This window comes from Cydia strobilella, chromosome 26, assembly GCF_947568885.1.
Source record: "Cydia strobilella chromosome 26, ilCydStro3.1, whole genome shotgun sequence".
Classification (NCBI taxonomy): Eukaryota; Metazoa; Arthropoda; class Insecta; order Lepidoptera; family Tortricidae; genus Cydia; species Cydia strobilella.
The window spans coordinates 7,530,811-7,549,578 of record NC_086066.1 but is presented as its reverse complement, the minus strand read 5'-3'; the positions used below and the strand labels follow the sequence as shown (position 1 = coordinate 7,549,578).

General features: G+C 39.8%; 1 protein-coding gene across 1 annotated transcript in view; it reads right to left on the bottom strand.

Annotated features, from left to right (window-relative positions):
• LOC134753071 (catenin alpha-like) overlaps positions 1–18,768 on the bottom strand; it is a 72,288-nt gene that overhangs the window by 14,845 nt on the left and 38,675 nt on the right. Inside the window, exons 11-14 of the mRNA XM_063688833.1 lie at positions 9,280–9,425; positions 4,971–5,043; positions 2,286–2,353; positions 1,503–1,684 (exon numbers count right to left, since the gene is read on the bottom strand). Of these exons, the coding sequence (XP_063544903.1) occupies positions 1,503–1,684; positions 2,286–2,353; positions 4,971–5,043; positions 9,280–9,425 (469 nt within the window). The remainder of the gene's footprint in view (positions 1–1,502; positions 1,685–2,285; positions 2,354–4,970; positions 5,044–9,279; positions 9,426–18,768) is intronic.

The following is an 18,768-nucleotide window of genomic DNA, read 5'->3' as shown; positions in this document are numbered from 1 at the left end:
TACTCTATGGTTTACTAAAAAGGCTAGTCCTGCACTCTGGTGGCAGAGCATTGCAGTAATATCCCCTATTATTAGGGTTGGCACAACTTAACGTTCCTTTGCGTGCACGAGCACAGATAAGATAATGACTTGAAATTTGACAACCCTTGTATAAAACGCCTAGTTCAAAGTTTCCAACGGTTTACCCAATATCCCGGTAGATGGCGCTGTTCCCTCCATCAAACTAGCGAACGTTAGTTCAACATAGTTGTATAAGCTGTTTAACTGTTTTTGTGTTATTTTGAGGATTTGTGTGGAGATAGTACTGATAGTAGAATAAATATACGGTTAATCATTAGACACGGTATTTGTTCTTGCTTCCCCTTCGAGACCCTTGTGCAAAATTGTACAACCCTAAATAGCCGAAAGGGATAGTGCCATACATTAGAAAGGGACAGCATGATTCGACCCTGAATCGCTGTCAAACTTCGGGTTTGTAGGAAGTGTCCTTTCTGTACGGTAGTGCTATTACTTATTCTGCTTAAGTGGGACTGGGCTGGACTGGAAAGGTGGGCCAAAATGGTCACCGATTGGTGGCACCAGTTTTTCGCGTGGTGAAGCTTACAGTGTCGTTCCAACATAGCAAGAGTGCCAAGTATTGGGGCCAGGGACCGGACAACCCTTTCCGCGATAAAACCCTTTCAATGGGCGACACTTAAACACGGCTAACACATTGAAAGACTTTCCCTTTTGAACTGCAAGCCCATTCATACCCCTACCTTTGACTAACCCTTACCGAAAAGCTAACCAAAAATAAGGCTAGCCCTTAATAAGGGTTACCCTTATCTTTAAGCGCTTTTTATAAAGGTTTCCCTTTGCGTGAAAGAGACAGGATTAGTATATATCTACGGTAGTGTATGAAAAGGAAAGAAAATACGTGCCTAGTCAAAGAACGCCGCCGTCGCCGCCGACGATCGCTCGAATTCGAAGTAATGTGTGCTTTATGAACAAGGTAGACGACTTAAATTAGCACGCTTATATGCTAAAAGTGAAGCCCTTTATAAGGCTAACCCTTATAAGCAATATGCAAGGTGTTGGTGAGCGAATGATAAGGGTTTTGTAAGGGTATTTGGGCTACCGATTACTCAAATGTGGTAGCTTTATATAAGGGTTTTTAAAACCAGAACAAAGGGTTTCGTCTGGCAAAGGATATGGTGAGCTAAGCCTTATGCAATACCCTTATAAAACCCCGATAAGGGATAGCGGGCCGGTCCCTGATTGGGGCTCTAGTATTTTACCTAGTATACGACGAGTATATTACCTAGTATTTTTCAAGTTTTGCCTAGTATTTAGCAAGTATTCTACGTAGAAACATACGAGTATTTTACCTGGTATTTAGCAAGTATTTATCAAGTATTTTCCCTAGTATTTTTTAAGTATTTTGCAAGTATTTTCCCCAGTATTATACCTAATGTTGTACCTAGTATTTCGCAAGTATTTTTCTAAGTATCAGCAACACACACCTGGTGAAGTCCGTCATCTCGAGCATGATCATGCACATGTGCTTGGCGAGCGTGATAATGTCGTTGCCTGCGTCGTCCCACTTGCCGACCTCGTTGTCGAATGTCATCTTCTCGCGGCGGAACAGCTCCACCTGCTGCAGGATCTTGCGCTTGTCTTCTTCTGTCATCTTGCGCATGGCTTCCTGTAAGATCATGTTATTGATGAACCTTTCATATGTGTATGGTGGTTAAAAATTGTGGATTGAAACTTCGGTTGTGTTGGAGATTGAATATACATCTTTTAGGTAAGCAGGAGGACCGCAATAGGTACTTACCATCAGGTAAGATCGGGTCAAATGCTTACCTTTATCAAATAAAAAGACATATATTTCACTAATGAGGGACACCGCGTTTAATTTCGCCGCTAGGGGCGCTAGTGTAGATGGAGGTCTTTCAAAATGTCAAATGCATAGAGAAGTTGGGGGGGTTTCAAGCTTTTTTATCGGGAATTTTTAATCCTTATTCATAATTGTGGTAAATCTTTGTCCGTCTTTGATTAATCATGGTAAACAACAGATATAGCTCAATAAATGTTAGTGGTTTAAAAAAGTGCCAACTAAAATATATGCAAAATTAAACAGGTTGAAAAAAAGATGTTAAAATACCATTAGAACGTATTGATTTTATAAAATTAAGCATAGAAGAATTTTGAGATCTGTTTTTCTGAACCTACATCTACAGTGGCGCCAATTGGTGAGCACAAAAACGGTAGCCCTCATTAGAATCAGCTGTTATTGCACTTACCCTAGCGTTGGTAATGCCACTGATGTCCGGGTACTCGTCCACACCGTGTTCGCCGGTGTGCGCGCTCGCTAGAAAACATAAACATTTCAACATTACGCTTGTCGGCAGTAGGTAGGTTTAGACCAAACAAACCGGCACTATATTATACTAGATGTTCCTTTGATTCCAAGCTATTTTATCTCTATTGGGTGCTGGTGCGTTGTTCCTTTCGCCTAACCCCACCGATTTAGTCAGACAAAACTATTTCTGCAAAATTGATGCATAGTTAGCTTGGTCCAACTCTTTTGAATATAAACACTTAATCTAATGTAAACCCTGTTAAATACAACGTGTATTTTTGAATACAACTGCAGTTTAAGTGCTATGAAACGAATATAAACAAATATTTCAAAAGTAAAGATAGGCCATATAATTCCGACTGAACATTCTCGTTTGGTGTGCCTCGGTGGAATGTTACAACGCGATTGATTGATGAGTTCGCATCACGCGCGCGATTGATCGCAACTAGTTGCGTTGGACTGCACGCTTGGCTCGCATTCGTGCATAGCGTCAGTCCTGGCACCTTTCTTGGTGTCCGTAAGGCCCGTCTTTACGAAGTAATTATATAAGTCAATTAATTTAATAAGGATTTTTTAAATCAGCCTTACTTAACAGAGTATTTTTTTTTTCGAGCGGCAATGTATAATATTTGCGTACAGTCAAGGGCATAAATATATATATACATTCCTAAAGTTTCAAAAATATGTGTACGCTTACACCTTAGACAATAAAGTCGTGTACACATATTATTGAGCCATTTGTGTTGGGGATATTTTTGCCTTCGACTGTACATAGTCATCACTTGTGACAAGTGTGATGTCGCGTCAATAAGTGCGACGTTTTAAATAAAAAAGCAAAATAATGATACATTGCGTGCCGAATTATTTTTTACAGCACATATGGTGCTAATTTACCGCCCTAGTGCGGTAACTAGAAAAATTTAAAGGGGCATATGTACTCTAAAACCTTATAAGAAATAATAAGTCATAATTGTTCCGTAAAACATATGAAAGTATATTAATTTTGGCCTCTAACTACGTTATAATGTGTGCCATTTTCAACCAAAAGGGTACTTATTGTCGCTTGTCAGTAAGGCGATATTTCCATATAGCTTCAATTAGAAATCAACCTTATCGACAAGCGACAATGTGGTACCTTTTGTTTGTAAACGTCACATATGTGGTCGTATCAAAAACACACGCTGTATGTACAGTCAATTTATCAATGAAGAAAATGGCATTAGAGTTAGACCAAGAAAAGTCTGCAGAGATTTTGACATTATACGCAGTTTTTGGCATTATAGGCATTATACGTCATAATTTCATAGAAGTTTTTTTTTTTTTTTTTTATCTGGTTTTTATGGTGGCTTTGGACACTCTAGGTGAACATGTCAGCCTCATGGGTGCTATCATAGTTCCCTACTCAAGGGAGAGGTCAATAAAGTGGTAAACACTGATTGCTTTGTCCGATTAAAGTTTAAAATAACACCTGCACTGCGTGTGCTAACAAAATCTCTGCACTTTTCTTGGTTCAACTCTAGTTGAATGATAACCACCAACATGAAACTACCACAAAACAGACGAGCCGTCACAACCAACAATGAACAAGTATTAAACAATAAACACCAAACAGACAATCCCATGCTAGTACCTTCTCCGGACATTTGAGTAGTTTGCACGATGTCTTTGCTGGTGCCAAAGGCCTTTGTGTGCTGTACCTATTACGGCTAACTAAAATTCCAAAACCAGGTTTGAGGATGGTGAGGACCAGGAGGATGGTGGTGGGTAGGCACCTCCCCCTCTTTCTCAGTAGAAAGAGCCGGTAGGTTAGAGTCCCACATCTCCCAAAATGGGGAAAGATGCTGCGTAACTTCATCCCTATACTGTCAAAAGGTTCATAAACACTGTTGGGCTATCAGACCTTGTCGCTGACCACGATGTTAACTGGTAACTTAAATTCCAAGACCAGGTTTGCGATCCCAGGAGGATGGGGGTGGGTAGGCACCTCCCCCTCTTTCTCAGTACTAGGAGCCGGTAGGTTAGTCCCACATCTCCCAAAATTGGGGAACACGCTGTGTATCTTCATCCGCACACTGTCAAAAGGTTCATAAACACTGTTGGGCTATCAGGTCTTGTCGCTGACCACGATGTTGTTAGTGGTAACTAATATTCCAAGACCAGGTTTGCGATCCCAGGAGGATGGTGGTGGGTAGGCTTAGGCTCCTCCCCCTCTTTCTCAGTAGAAAGAGCCGGTAGGTTAGAGTACTTAATCTCACGTCTCCCAAAGTGGGGGAAGACGCTGAGTAACTTCATCCGCAAACTGTCAAAAGGTTCATAAACACTGTTGGGCTATCAGGTCTTGTCGCTGACCACGATGTTGTTGGTGGTGGCATTCTGTAGCATAGCTGTGTCCCTACTTACGTAAGTAAAACTTACAAGCAGGGGCGTAGCTAGAGGATATGGCGCCCGGGGCAGTCACCAAATTTGCGCCCCCTGACGACTGACAAAAGTTTCCCTGCTGCTGCCTTTTGCCCATTTTGCCGCCCCCCCGTGGATGGCGCCCGGGGCACTTGCCGCCTCTGCCCCCCCCCCTTGTTACGCCACTGCTTACAAGTGTATTTTAGGCCTAAGAAGGGAAGGTACTTACATCGGCTCCTGGTCTCCATGGTCATATCTTCGACCGGCTCAAACTCGGTGTCCGTGTCAAGGTCGTCGCTCGTCTAGAACATGCGTTACATGGACAACGACACAAGCATGCGATGATGTTGTTAACAGGACGTTTCACACTTTACTTTAATCATCAATATCTGGGAGATCGAACTTTGCTCGGAAAACAAATAAAAACTTAAATATGCGCGTTTTCCCAGAGATAAGACCTAGCTAGATCGATTTTTCGTCCCCGAAAACCCCCATACAGCAAATTTAATCTAAATCGTTAGAGCCGTTTCCGAGATCCCCGAAATATATAAATATATATAGATAGATAGATGTATACAAGAATTGTTCGTTTAAAGGTATAAGATTACTAACAGCAACTCTTGAGAGTCATACGAACCTCCACCGCCTTACGGCCCGGCCACGACATCGCGCGGCGGCGGCAGCGGCGAGCGGAGGCCATAGGTTGGAGCGAGACACAGCGATCGGACCTTTCGTTCCCACCTATGGCCGCCGCTCGCCCCTGCCGCGCGATGTCGTGGCCGGGCCGTTACAATCGAAGTTACGCTCTTATTTAAAACTAATGGCTTAAAATACATAATTTACATAAAACTTGCGCTGTGTCTTACGTAAGCGAAGCGGCGGGCCCATGGCGTTCGCGTTCGCAACGAGATCGCCGCGTAGGACACTTCTATATGTATCAAAGGATTGATTCACCCCGCATCGCTTCGCTTTGCGTTCGCGTAATTAAAAAGTAACGTCATACTTATTGTAACCACTGTTCCCATTTGGGATTAATTGACTTTTTATTTATTGTTTATATTTTTATTGTTTCTTGTGTTGTGTTTTTATTGTTTAGCGTAAGTTTTGACATTGTAAATTGACTTATATTTTGGATTTGTAAGTATTTACCTACTTACTCTTATTCTAACTGTGTTGACAATCCTTATTGGAGCTATAATTTTATTTCATTAGTATTCTTGCTATTTTCATTACCACCCCTGTTGCGGGCCGATACGACTCACCTATAATGCGGCATTTTGAATGTGTCATGGCGGAGTTGTACTTAGAGTGGTGGAACGTTTCAAATATTTGGGCCACATTATAACAAATGATCTGTGTGATGATAGTGATATCGAGAGGGAGCGAAGGGCGTTGTCGGTGAGGAGTAATATGCTGGCTCGAAGATTCGCTAGATGTTCCGTGGAAGTTAAAATAACACTATTCAAAGCATATAGCCAGTCTTTTTACTCTAGCGGTCTTTGGGTTCGGTACACGAAACGAGCCTACAACGCCCTTCGCATTCAATACAACAACGCTTTCAGAATGCTGCTGAGACTTCCAAAGTGGTGCAGTGCATCTGGAATGTTCGCCCAAGCGCACACGGACGATTTTTACGCAATTATGCGTAAAAAAATCACGTCGCTAATGGGTCGCGTAAGGGAAAGTCGAAACAGCATTCTGAAGGTGATTGCTAACAGATTTAGCTGCCCCATAATGTGGCACTGGATGGAGCAGGTTAGGTCTACTTTGACCTATATCAAGTGACCTAGGTGTATATAAAAAAAAAATGTAATTAAAAATAATTAGTGTAGGTAACTAACATAGCTTTTAAGTTAATGTAACTAACCATATATGGACTTGTGGGTCTGAAATAAAGATATATTGTATAACCGCTATTAGGTGATAGTTGTTAGAATGTTATTGCTGTCTGTTATTGTTTTGTCGCTTTCTGTTTTTGTGTTCCACTAACACTTAGTTTATAATCTTAATTGTTACTAACCATTATGGGCCAGTGTTGTCTTAAATAAATAAATTATTGGTTGATTTTTATTTTGACGATCATGATAGAAATTCTAATAATTTTGACATTAATGCAAACTTATAATGTATTGTCTTTCATGAAATAAATCATCTAATCTAATCTATTAAGCACACACACTACCAGACAGTTATTTTTGTTACACTTGGCGAAGGCACTACCGTCCCCCAGATGTTTTACCTAACGACTCGGAAAAGTTGCTAAAATTGGTCCACGTTTTCAATGTCTACTAAAGTAAAGTGTGAAATAATCCAAACACAATGATACGAATAACAACACATGAGTCATGAGAAAAGATAATTCAGAATTCATGAATATAATTGAACTATTATTACTACGTATAGAACCGGCACAGAGAACCAGTATTTTGCGCCATGACATCAAACCATAGAAGCGGAGCGTGAATCTTGCGATCTAAACGCGTAAGCGCAATGAATTTTCGCGGCGCTTACGACGTTTTGGTCGTGTGGTACAGGTTGCGATTGCGACAATTACATTGTTTGGTGTGACTTCTCTATAATAATAATAACTTAATGTATTTCTAGTCTTTAAGATAATGCATGTAATGTACAGTCGCCATCAGAAAAATTGAATCGGCCGAGGTGCTCAAAAATATCTGGACACGCACTTGACAATGAGGGCTACCGTTTTTGTGCTCACCAGTTGGCGCCACTGTTGATGTAGGTCCAGAAAAGCAGATCTTAAAATTCTTCTATGCTTATTTTTATAAAATCAATACGTTCTAATATACACAAAGGTATTTTAACGTCTAAATGTGCCATTTTTTCAACCTGTTTAATTTGGAATATATTTTAATTGGCATTTTTTTAAACAACACATTTATTGATCTATATCTATTGTTTACCATGATTAATCAAAGATGGACTAAGATGAATAAGGAGTGAAAATCCCCGATAAAAAAGCTTGAACCCCCAAAAGTTCTAAGCATTTGACATTTTGAAAGACCTCCATCTAAACTAGCGCCCCTAGTGGCGAAATTAAAAGTGGTAGTCCTCATACAGGCGTGTTCAGATATTTCTGAGCACCGATATATCTGATGGCGAGTAAAAAACAGGAAGATATAATTGACTATTTTTCATGAATTCTGATTTACCAACCCTGTGAACACACAAAAACACTTATACATTTACATGAAATGATGAAGACATTCACTAACACTAAACACATAGACTACCTAACAGGCGAGCTTACATTTGCTCCTAGTCTCCAGAGTATAGTGCTCATCAAGCTCCACATCCTCAGGGTCTAGGTCTTCCTCCTCCTATATTTGTCAATTATAAATAATAATAAAATAAAAAATTATTTATTCAGTAACTGTCCTAGTATTTACCAAGTACCTCTTTTTCCTAGTATTACCCGAGTATTTTTCCCTCGCATTTACCAAGTATTTTTCAAGTATTTTAACTAGTATTTAGCAAGTATTTTTCCTAGTATTTAGCAAGTATTTTTCCTAGTATCCAGCAAGTATTTTTCCTAGTATCCAGCCAGTATTTTTCCTAGTATCTGACAACATTATTGCATACGAGAGATGATGACAGAGAATAATCGCACTCTGTTTCTAATTAATCGTCAGATTGTTGACATTCTTTGTCTCGTTTAGTTTTCCTTACAACAGGGTGGACAAGTAGCAAGACGCATGCCCCGTGCCCTAACAGGCGAGCTTACATTTGCTCCTACAGCAAGTATTTTTCCTAGTATTAAGCAAGTATTTTTCCTAGTATCCAGCAAGTATTTTTCCTAGTATCCAGCAAGTATTTTTCCTAGTATCTGACAACATTATTGCATACGAGAGATGATGACAGAGAATAATCGCACTCTGTTTCTAATTAATCGTCAGAATGTTTACATTCTTTGTCTCGTTTAGTTTTCCTTACAACAGGGTGGACAAGTAGCAAGACGCATGCCCCGTACCCTAACAGGCGAGCTTACATTTGCTCCTAGTCTCCAGAGTGCAGTGCTCATCTAGCTCCACGTCCTCAGGGTCTAGGTCTTCCTCCTCCTACATTTGTCAATTACATTACTAAGAGTAATTTAAGTCTGTAATTTCTTTCCTTTAAGATACGCTCGTTTAATAGCTATTTAAAAGGTTTAAATCAAAGAGGTTTGGTAAGGTTTTCTTAATAAAACGCGCCTTATTTCGTAGACGACATCTAGCGTCAAGAAGCGGAACTCTCAGTACTTTTTATTTACCGCTACATCTATTGTCGAGTAGCAGAACTGAGAGTCTGCTACCTGATGCTAGATGTCGACTACGAAATAAGGCGCGAAAACTGATGTACGGAGTTACCACTCTTTCTTTACTTATATTACTCTATGCTGGTACCAAGTTTTTCTTTTCTTAGTATTACCCTAGTATTTCCCAAGTATCTTTCCTATCTAAGTAAATTTCTCAAGTATTTTTCCCTAGTATTTCTCAAGTAATTATCCTAGTATTTTACCTAGTATTTCCTCCACTTACCCGGTTCATGAGCACGGCGCGGCGTATCTCCCTGACGCCGTCGTAGACGAGCCGCGAGGCGTCGATAAACTCGTTTTCGTCGAGCCCGGCGCCGCCGCCGAGCGCCGACACCGCCGCGTCCACGCGGACGGCGAATTTTGACATCACTGTAACAAGGATTTTTACGTTAAGAACGTTTAGTTCACAAACACACGGACACGTTATGAGGCGACCTTTCGACCACATGACCAGGAAAGTGCTAGATATCGAAACTGAACCCCGAAAGCGAGGGAGACCCCGAATCACATGGATGTCCGTAGTAGATAAGAACCTCAAAGAAGCCCAAGTCAACAAAGAGACGACCCAAAACCGAGCTGCCTGGAGACGCATGATACGGAGGGCCGACCCCAAATAAAATGGGAAAGGGCCAGGCAAAGAAGAGGAACGTTTAGTTCACAAAGAAGAATACTGCATACCAACAAGCAAAACGTTTGGAATTTTTTTGACACTAAGGTCTGCCGCAGAGGCTCAGAGATGCCACGTGACACCAAAGAAAAATGCTCCACCACACATAACAAACGTGACATTCAGAGACCGTTTGCCGTATTGTCGCGTCAATACATTCCAGTATTTTGTCCAATATATCTAGAGTATTTCTCCTAGTATTTTTCAAGAATATTGCGAGTATTTTCCAAGTACTTTCCCTAGTATTCCCGAAGTATTATTCCCTAGTATTTACCAAGTACTTGTCCTAGTATTTTCTATACATTCCAAGTTCAAAATGATTTGCCAATAACATTTGCGCAATCATTTTTAGACGAATTTTTTTACGGGTTTTTTATCAACTCTTTAATTTACACTACCGGTCAAAAGTTTAAGTTCACCCCATGTTTTCGGTACAAAAGTACCGTATATGAATAGGGTGTATTAAACCACATATTGGTGGCCTATTTAGAATGCAACCGGGAAAGCGCTCGCCCTGACCTGACCTTTCTCAATAAAGTTTCTTCGAACATAATATATGTTTAAGCTATTAGTCCTTGAACCTTGACACGGCAGAAAACGCAAGGTTATAATTGACGCATTGCGTGACTTTGGTCCATTTTCACAAGAATAATGCGTATTGAATCACTTCTAACAAGTTTTGTATTAATGCGTATAACTTGGCAGTGGGAGGTTTTACGATACTGACTGTCTTGCCCCGAGGAAAATTGTATTGTATTGTATTCATTTAATTCAAGCAACATGGCTCATAAAAGCTTTGAAACATAAAAATCTATTAAAATTAAAATAATTAATTACTAAAATACATATTTTAATTACATATTTATTTGTAAATGTGGAAGTAACCCCCCGCTACGCATCCTCGCACCGCTCAGCTACCTAGCACAGCTTTGGTGGAAACGCAAAAGTCAGTAGGCATTTGATAGGGGTAACTACTTACAAATGCCACTGTCAGGTCAAGGAGGCACTAAAGTTCACATCCGTTACATATAAACGCAATACGTAACAGTAATGACCATGGATATTTTATATCGCAGGTTCGAATCTTGATGCGTCGGGTTAAATCTGGTAAGAGCATTTATTTTCACCTCAGCAGCTCGAACAAGCCTACTTTTGTCACTCCCTGGAGTGAGGAAAGTGCGACTTTCCTCACTCCAGGGAGTGAAACAAAGTAGCTTTTTAATTTAGTGAAGGCCATGAACTGCCAGTACTGCCACTTCATACTTCTATTACGAATTCGTTGTATTTTTTATTATTATTTTTTCTCTGTATTATTCTGTGTAATTCGAAATACATTTTAACCTTTAATATGTTCTCACTACTGAGGTAAAAAATTATATGTGTAAAGTTATTTTACATCTCGTGTTTCTGAGTCCCTCGCTACGCTCAAAATTCTAAGTTAGAATCTTGAGCGTAGCGAGGGACTCAAAATAAACACTCGCAAGAAAAACCAACTTCCCTCTCTTGTTGCACAAATAACTATTGTGTGTTCATCACGAATATTTGTTCCCGAGTTATGGATGTTACATTACGTATCTAAGTGGGCGTTTTCTAAAATAAATATTGAAAAACCTGAATCTTTGAAATCTGGACTGGACATTCTTTGGCTAATTCTAGTCAGAATCGACAGCATTCTCCATCCTGCCATTAAAAAAAGATGTCCCAAAATGTCCATTCCATTACGTCACGTTTTAGTGTAAAAAACATTCACTTTGTATGTGCGTGACTGCGTGTCGTAGTGGAATGTACAATTTTCATACAAATATTTGGGACACTTTATCATCAGGATTGAATATGCTAGTAGTTTTTGCAAGCGGAGGTAATTACAATGCATACAATTTTGTATAAATATAGATCAGCGGTTCTTAATTTTTTTTCGCGACGGAACCCTTTTGAAAACGGAGCCCCAAATTAAAAATGTTCGTTCGTTACTATTTGGGGCATTTTCTATGAACAGGGACCTTATTGTCGATGGCGCTTATGCCGCACAGCGTCGCGCGGCATTGTATTTATTTCGGAGCATCGTTTATAATGGCGTAAGCGCCATCGACAATAAGGTCCCATTTTATAGAAAATACCACATTAAACTGTGGACTAGACATAGAAGTTATTTCTCGCGGAGCCCCCACAGAGGCTTCGCGGAGTCCTAGGGGTCCGCGGAGCACACTTCGAGAATGGCTGTAGTAGATAATTGAATATTAATATTAGTAATTAGTGGTCAGAAGTAACCAGTGGCACGCCGTATGTCCTATTGAGTAATGATATGTTCTGACATTTATGAAATTGCGAAGATCGAAATAAATCCGATAGGTACTTTTATAGATACAGATTTATTATTTATTTATTAAAACTTTATTGCACAGTTTTCTATGTGTGTTTAAAACCGGCCATGTGCGAGCCGGACTCGCGCACGAAGGGTTCCGTACCATTACGCAAAAAAACGGCAAAAAAATCACGTTTGTTGTATGGGAGCCCCACTTAAATATAATTTTATTCTGTTTTTAGTATTTGCTGTTATAGCGGCAACAGAAATACATCATCTGTGAAAATTTCAACTCTCTAGCTATCACGGTTCATGAGATACAGCCTGGTGACAGACGGACAGACAGACAGCGGAGTCTTAGTAATAGGGTCCCGTTTTTACCCTTTGGGTACGGAACCCTAAAAAGGAAAGTTTGAAAAATGTATGGAAATTTTGGGACACTTTTTTTCTCCTATTATAAGGATGAAAAGAGCTCGTGATCCTGACTAGAAATAACACAAAAATGGCAAAAAAGGTCACATAAAAAAATGGACAAAAAAAAGAAACGCTCATAAAACAATACACGAACAATAATCGAATTTAAACTGTTGTGAGACATACTAACATTAAATAATTTCACGGTTTAGACTCACTTGTAGACCTTGTAGTCGTTGCGTACGCAATACACGGTCGTCGTGCTACGTACTATTAGTGCTTGAGAAAGGAGACCTAGGCTCTCCGAAACGTGTCGCGTGAGTGACTAAAACAAGTGAGTCTAAACCGTGAAATTATTTAATGCACGAACAATTTGCGCGAAATGCGCGAGTGGAGCAGTGTGTGGCAACATCGCGGCAGCGCGAGAAGCATAGTGTGGCGGGGGTAGTAGATATCGTGTCGTATCGTCCCCGTGTCGTCGCGTGTAAAAGAAAAAGTAAAACGTTCTAATGAATAGCTGTCAATGCGTTCACTTCTTTTGCAATAGTTGCGTGTACTAAGATATACGTGACCTTATTACGATTGAATAAGGTGCACATTTGTATACTTTTACTACGTACAAAGGCTAGTTATTGTGTAAATAGTAAATATTAAATATCAGCGTTAGAAATAAGGTTATTAATCAATGGTTTTACGATTTACAAGGAAATGTCAGCTTGATTTTGTACTTATAAATAGTTTGAAAAATTAACCAGGCTTCGAATTGTTCTTACAAATCTTACTGCCGAGTCATGTCACGAATGCGTCGTCATTAACGAGCTTTAAAATGCACCTGAAACGATGGCTTATCGAGCACACTTTTTATAGCTTTAATGAGTTTATGGAGTACGAAATAAGTTCCTAATCATAGATTTAATTTATTCTAATTTATATATTATTAATAATATTATGTAAAATGTTACATTAGCTACAATACAAATCATATTTTGTAAATAATTTATAATATTGTGACATGTAATACGAATTATTATGAATAAATATATGAATATGAATATACTCAATCGTAAATTTAATACACTATCATAATCAAAATCATAAACCAAATAAGTTTTTTGTAAAAAAAGATCTTTTTTAGGGTTCCGTACCCAAAGCGCGAAAACGGGACCAAGACTTCACTGTCCGTCTGTCCGTCCGTCTCTGTCTCGTTCCGGTCTCATTTTTCCCCCTCCCGTCCCTTAGGGTCCCGTTTTTACCCTTTGGGTACTGAACCCTAAAATATGACACCTGCATAATTGGTACTAGTGTGACTACTTAAAAAACATATCAAAATTTTATTTTTTATTTTTTTATTAGCCTATTTTGGTGTCCCACTGCTGGGCAAAGGCCTCACCTCGTTTTCTCCACTCGACCCTGTCATCGCCATTTTCCCACCATTTGGGGTAGAATGCGTCCAAGTCGTCCCGCCATCTCCTTTTTGGTCTGCCTGAACCCCGGCCTGCACCGTCTATGGTGCTCCGTGGGTCCCACTCAGTAACCATTTTGGCCCATCTTTCCGGGTGCATGCGACAGACATGTCCCGCCCAGTCCCACTTAAGCTTAGCGGTCTTGACGCCTACATCTGCAACTCTAGTTCTGGAGCGTAGTTCCGTGTTTCTGATTCGATCAGTTCTACGAACACCTAATATACTACGCTCCATATCAAAATATTTCATAAAAATAATTTGATTTGTTTCCTAGTTGAACAATCGATTATAAACTCGTAAAGTATCACATTAGCATTTCGTGAAAAGGAAACAGCGAGCAATTATGGAACCTTCACAGAATGAGATTTCCTTTATGGCCATGCAGTACGTATAACACGCTACAAGTGATCAGAACAGGTTTTTTTTCTATTTATGGCAGGATTGCCTAGTGTACTTTATAGTGAAATGAGATAAATTAACTACTTTAAAAATGAAATAAAACTATGAAAACGGATTATATCGCGTATATTGAATTTAGGTTAAACTCGCATTATTTAGTGACACGCCTAATTCGGTGATACAAGTTTTGAAGCATGACACCGAGGAAAGCTAGTGAATTAGGGCCTTTTAAATGGGCCTCACGGCAAAGCCGCCGAAGCCGTGAGGTCCCATTTAAAAGGCCCTAATTCACTAGCTTTCCTCGGTGTCATGCTTCAAAACTTGTATCACCGAATTAGGCGTGTCACCAAATAATGCGAGTTTACCCTATACTACATCCCGACGTTTCGAACCCATTACAGCGTTCGGTTCGTGGTCAACGGGTGACTGAAGAAAAGCTACAATTTGCAAAAATACCTACATACAAAAATAATGAACTATAAACTTTAAGGGAAAATCGGTTCATAAGCCTACTTATACAATACAACTATTTTCAAGTAAAGATATACGCGACAAAGCTGCTTATAATCAGTTTTCATAGTTTTATTTCATGAGTAACTATCGCGGTAACCGAAGACAATATTACTTTAAAAATATCAAATTAAATCATCAAAATGATGGTATTAATGATAATACTCATAATGATAGTGAGAGTGATAGAAGGAGCGTTGTATGACACATTCACTGGAGAGCGAGTGACGCCGCAGAGAGAAGCGGATGTGAGGAGATTGAACCTTATACCGTAAGTAATAAAGGTTATAGCGAATCAACCTTAATCATATCTGTCGGTTTAACAGAAACTAAACATTTTAACCTCAGCAGCTCGAACAAGCCTACTTTCGTCACTCCCTGGAGTGAGGAAAGTGCGACTTTCCTGACTCCAGGGAGTGAAACAATGTAGCTTTTTAATTTAGTGAAGGCCATGAACTTCATACTTTTATTACATTTTTTTATGGTATATGGTACGGTACGGTACGGTACGGGGCGGTCCGGTCCGGTCCGGTCCGGTCTCGTCTCGTATCGTATCGTATCGTATCGTATCTTATCGTATCGTACATATTATAATACTTTTTTTTTCTGTTTATTCTGTGTAATTCGAAATACATTTTTCCTCTCACTAGCTCGGAAAGCTGTCTTTTATCCGTTAAAACAAGCGGGGAAAAACGCATTTTATCCACTAGTGGGGAAAGTAATTTGACCTTGGATGGAGCGTGTTTAAGTAGCTTTTGACAGATAACAAAACGTAAAACGCTCATAATAATGGTTCGTTCGATATGAATTATCATAAATAAATGGTTTGAGAATTTATTACAAAATACCAAATTTAGCTTTATTTAATGATTTTAAGTCATAAACCTTATATTCCATAAGAAACATTTGTTTTTTTTTATGATGTTGAATGTAATTCTGAACGCAGAAGTTGAGTCGATGCAATTACAAAACGCATCGTCCGAAATGTTAACATTGTCAACAAAAATTTTCTCACCGACTCCGACACGTAAAAATACACAACTTTCAGAGTTTTCTGTTATAATATCGTATTATCGTAAAAAAAAGTGATTCCAGTGATGAAGATGATTTAACGCCTGTGGATGTTGCACTTTCCTCGCTATAGTGAGGGGAAAAGTTTTGTGTTACACACGGGTGCAAATGTATTTTACCTCTCGTGTGTTGAAACACTCGCTACGCTCAGGATTCTATTTTAGAATCACTCGCTTCGCTCGTGGTTCAACTATAGAATCCTTTCACTTGCTCGAGTTTCAATTCCACACTCGCGGGTAAAATACAACTTTGCACCCTTGTATAACAAATAACTATTAACCTTTAATATGTTCTCACTACTGAGGTGAAAAATTATGTGTGCAACACGAGAGCAAAGTTATTTTACATCTCGTGTTTTTGAGTCCCTCGCAAGAAAAACCAACTTTCCTCTCTTGTTGCACAAATAACTATTTTATAATATATTCTTATTAGAACCAAATGTCAAAAGCAAGCTTGAAAGTTAAACCGATCGACCGTTACTCAAACCACCAACGGAGCGTCAGTTGACGTTAAAGTTGACATTATACAACTTTCTTTACCGATTTTTGAGCATGGGAAGATATAAATAAAACATTTTATACAGTCGTATATCGGAGCGCTCACAAATATCTGAACACGCCTTTCTGGCTGTCAAGGCTTTCAGAGTGCGTGTTCAGAACATTCAGATATTTGGGGCATTTTCTATGAAAAGGGACCTTATTGTCGATGGCGCTTACGCCGCACAGCGTCGCGCGGCATTGTATCGGAGCATCGCTAATAATGGCGTAAGCGCCATCGACAATAAGGTCCCTTTTTATAGAAAATACCACATTTTTGTGCACCCCGGCCGCCCCGATGGCGATGTAAGTTCTATGTTATCAAATTACTTATCAACATATATTGATTTAAACCATAGAGTAACTTATACTAGAGCGGTACTGTCATAGTAAATTTTGTAACCCCAGTAAATTCACTGCCATCTGTCGACACACTTTAAAACTAAAAATGAGGATTTATAAAAATACGATAAAATGTATTTAAATATGGATAAATTATTTTTTTATTTGCATTAATTATTTTTATATGATTTTGACCCATGTTCTTTCACTGGTATGCGTTAAAATTATAAATAACAAACGAAACAGTCAACGCCCTCTATACGAGTGTAGGCCAAAACTAGTGGCGCCATCTGATCGAGAGTCAAATTTTCGTGATTTTCGAGGCACGTTTTTTCCTTAGACTGTATCCATCTATTACGGAGTTATATCTATCTTTGTTTAAACTAATCCGATTTTCACTTATATTTTTAAACTAACACGGGACTTAATCGCGTATAAAACTTACGTTTATTTATGGCCTGACGTTTCGAACGTGACGTCACGTTCGTGGTCACGGGCAGACTGGCGAGGAATTGTATCAACATCTTGCCGCGCGGGTTTTGCGAACTACCCGCACTTGATTTTGATTATTAACTTGTACGCTAGGGTTGTCGCTTTGCCTACACACAACACACGACATCCGATGGCATGTGATGGGATGTTCTTTCCCCCTTACATTTGCTAATCACTGGATTCCACGAAGACGAAATCCCATGTCCCTCATTTTGATTGAAATTTCGATGTTTTCTGATATACGTATCAACATCTTTATTTCACTTAACTAACTTAGCGATTTCACTCACGTATTTTTACGCGACGTCCATCCGTCGTGACCGCTACTCACTCAGGCACTGTTAGTGCTTGAAAATGGAGACCTAGGCTCTCCGAAACATGTCGCGCGAGTGACTAAAAATACGTGAGTGAAACAGGGACCGGACAACCCTTTCAATGGGCGACACTTAAACACGGCTAACACATTGAAAGACTTTCCCTTTTGAACTGCAAGCCCATTCATACCCTTACCTTTGACTAACCCTTACCGAAAAGCTAACCAAAAATTAGACTAGCTCTTAATAAAGGTTACCCTTATCTTTAAGCGCTTTTTATAAAGGTTTCCCTTTGCGTGAAAGAGACAAGATTAGTATATATCTACGGTAGTGTATGAAAAGGAAAGAAAATACGTGCCTAGTCAAAGAACGCCGCCGTCGCCGCCGACGATCGCTCGGATTCGAAGTAATGTGTGCTTTATGAACAAGGTAGACGACTTAAATTAGCACGCTTATATGCTAAAAGGGTAGCCCTTTATAAGGCTAACCCTTATAAGCAATATGCAAGGTGTTGGTGAGCGGATGATAAGGGTTTTGTAAGGGTATTTGGGCTACCGATTACTCAAATGTGGTAGCTTTATATAAGGGTTTTTAAAACCAAAACAAAGGGTTTCGTCCGGCAAAGGGTATGGTGAGTTAAGCCTTATGCAATACCCTTATAAAACCCCGATAAGGGATAGCGGGCCGGTCCCTGGAGTGAAACCGCTAAGTTAGTCAAGTTAATATGTCTCACGATAGTTTAAATTCGATCTTTATTTCAGTTGGTGCGCCTTAGAAGTAGCCGACTGTCAGCCCAACGAGCGCCGGCGCATGGACTACTCGTGCAACAACATCCGCTACCCCCCTCGAGGGGCAACCCTCACACCCTACTACCGTCTACTATCCCCTGTGTTTGGGAGGAACTATACAGCCCGCCCTGCGAAGGATGGAGCAGATCTGCCTCATGTTAGAGACATCAGGTACCTATTGTCACAGGAGGGCGGACAGTGAGTTGCCGGACACGCCATACATCATCTGCGTTTCTATGTGTGAACGGTACGTCTGTACACGCGTCATTATGTGAATAAGTTGCTTGAAAACCGAACTCCGCCCCGATTCAAATTACCTCGCCCCGCGACACCAGATTGACGGTCGTTTGCCGACCGCTCAGTACTATTTTTAAACCATAAATGCATATTGTTGCCAAATGTATACAAAGCAAT